The sequence below is a fragment of the Protobothrops mucrosquamatus genome, unplaced genomic scaffold (genome assembly GCF_001527695.2).
Source record: "Protobothrops mucrosquamatus isolate PMUCROS unplaced genomic scaffold, P.Mucros_1.0 scaffold263, whole genome shotgun sequence".
Lineage (NCBI taxonomy): Eukaryota > Metazoa > Chordata > Lepidosauria > Squamata > Viperidae > Protobothrops > Protobothrops mucrosquamatus.
In genome coordinates, this window is record NW_015386610.1 from 88,943 (window position 1) to 90,994 (window position 2,052).

At 36.9% G+C, this 2,052-nt stretch overlaps 1 protein-coding gene across 1 annotated transcript in view; it reads right to left on the bottom strand.

Moving 5' to 3' along the window:
* LOC107286248 (protein unc-80 homolog) overlaps window positions 1-2,052 on the bottom strand; it is a gene marked incomplete at its 3' end in the record, with an annotated part of 101,153 nt that overhangs the window by 88,313 nt on the left and 10,788 nt on the right. Inside the window, 2 exon segments of the mRNA XM_029283891.1 lie at window positions 58-362; window positions 1,201-1,357. Coding sequence (XP_029139724.1) covers window positions 58-362; window positions 1,201-1,357 — 462 coding nt within the window.

Consider the following 2,052-nt stretch of genomic DNA (forward strand, 5'->3'; position numbering starts at 1 on the left):
TTCTTAAGATGCAAAGTGGGGTGGGTCCTTACAACTTGTTAAACTTTAGGCACTCACTTTAATCCTATGAACCAGAGGAGCAAACAAGAACACAAAAAGCTCAACAGTGGCCATTGAATTCTGAAAGAACTTCCTTCTGCTGTTTTCTTCTTCTTCATTGGTACTGTCACATCTTGATTGCCCTGGAGATGCTTGGTTTTCAATCTGGTGGATAAAGGCACTGCTGCTTCCTCTCCAGCTTGACCCTCTGTCTCCTGATCCTCCAAAGTGGTCATGGCTGCAGTCTTGAGGTGCTTCTAGCAACATCCAATGCAGAGTGTGAAGGAGTTTTGTCTCAGCAACACCAAGTTTGTCCTGATGGCCTAGATGAAAAAAGATTGTGAGGACTATGATTAGATGGTGCAGCTCAAAAAGAAGCTCTGCTCAACTTGTTTACCATAATGCCAAGCACATGCTACTATACATAACCAGCAGTCAGCTAAATAAATCTCTTTATTTGTTGCCCATGTTGATCATCTAAAAAGGCATTGTACTTGGCTGTTACATTTTCTTTGACATGGTAATATATGAACTGTTCTACTTTAAATCGTTCCTAAAGCTACTTCTAAAACATAGACATCTCAATTTTTTCTATGCTCTGATAAACCCAGTTAATATTTCAGTAGGTATCTATCTAAACAATGTTTCTTGGACTTTATCTTTTATTTACATTGCATTGTATTGACGAATGGATAAGACATGTGTTTTTCTATTGAAAACATGCTTTTAATTATATTTTAATCTCTCCTGTGAAAATATAAGCAATTATTGGCTTCCTGAGGACTTTTACTGCTGACAATATTTTTAGTGTTATCACGTAGGCTTTAAAATCCAGCTGTCTTTCTATCACATTTTTGTGATTGACTGCATCCTTCCATGTTCCAGGAAGCTGCTTCCTAAGACAAGACTCTCCATGATCAAACCCTTTAAGACACCATTCTTCTCCTTTCATCATTGCAGTCCCTTTCCTATACAACCATTAGTTAATCTTGCCCTCACAATTTACTGTGACATAATTTGCACAAAAGCAAATGTGCATGAACTGAAATGCAAGTCATAGAACTTTAATCTGAACTGTTATTTAGTCAGTTTTGATAATAATTGATGAGATAGAGTAATGTATAACCACAATTGTTTTTAAAATCTCAGATGTGCACTGACCTAACTTGTTCCGGTTGGAAAGCAGAGTGGCTGTGCAGTGAAGGACATGTGGTAAGGCAGCTTGAACCAATTCCCAGCGTGAAATGCTCTGGATGGCTTCAGAAAGAGCTGGTGAAAGGCCATGCAGCTTGTTTTCAACCAAAACTCTTTCAAAGGACTAAAATGAAATGAGAGGAGAAAAAAAACCTTAGTTTAGGTTTTTGAAACTTTTATTATATTCTCTTTTTTATGCACTTTGCTGCTTTCGGCCAAACACAAACATACTAAAAGAATTAAGTACTTTCTAATATAGGCAGATCTCTCATGTGACATTTTCCCCTGTTGTTTGTTGCAGCAAATATCAGCAAAGAATAGAGCAGATGCATTTATCTTTTAAATTTTATGTAGGTATATCAGAGAACTGATTGGATCATGACTTTTGGACCCATAGCTCTATGTGTTAAATGATACATACTGTATGTTTATTATCTTTGCTTGAGTGCTTGTCTTATAATCCCAGCAATTACACTTGCTCAATTTTGTCTTAGGCTCACATTCATGATTTTATTGTTTGGTCAAGGATATTTCTAAAGAATAAAGTAAGCAGGAAAGATTTTAATGGTGGCATTGCTACCCTTATGGACTCACAAATTAATCTGGTGCTGCTTTCCCCTTCAAATGCACTGATAATCCTAAAGAATCACATGTTTTACCATAAACAAATATGTAGCTTTGGATATTTCCCCCAATAAATCAGAATAACAGAGTTGGAAGTGACCTTGGAGATCTTCTAGTCCAGCCCCTGCTCAAGTTGGAGAACCTATACCATTCCAGACAAATAACTGTCCAATCTCTTCTTAAAAACCTCCAGTG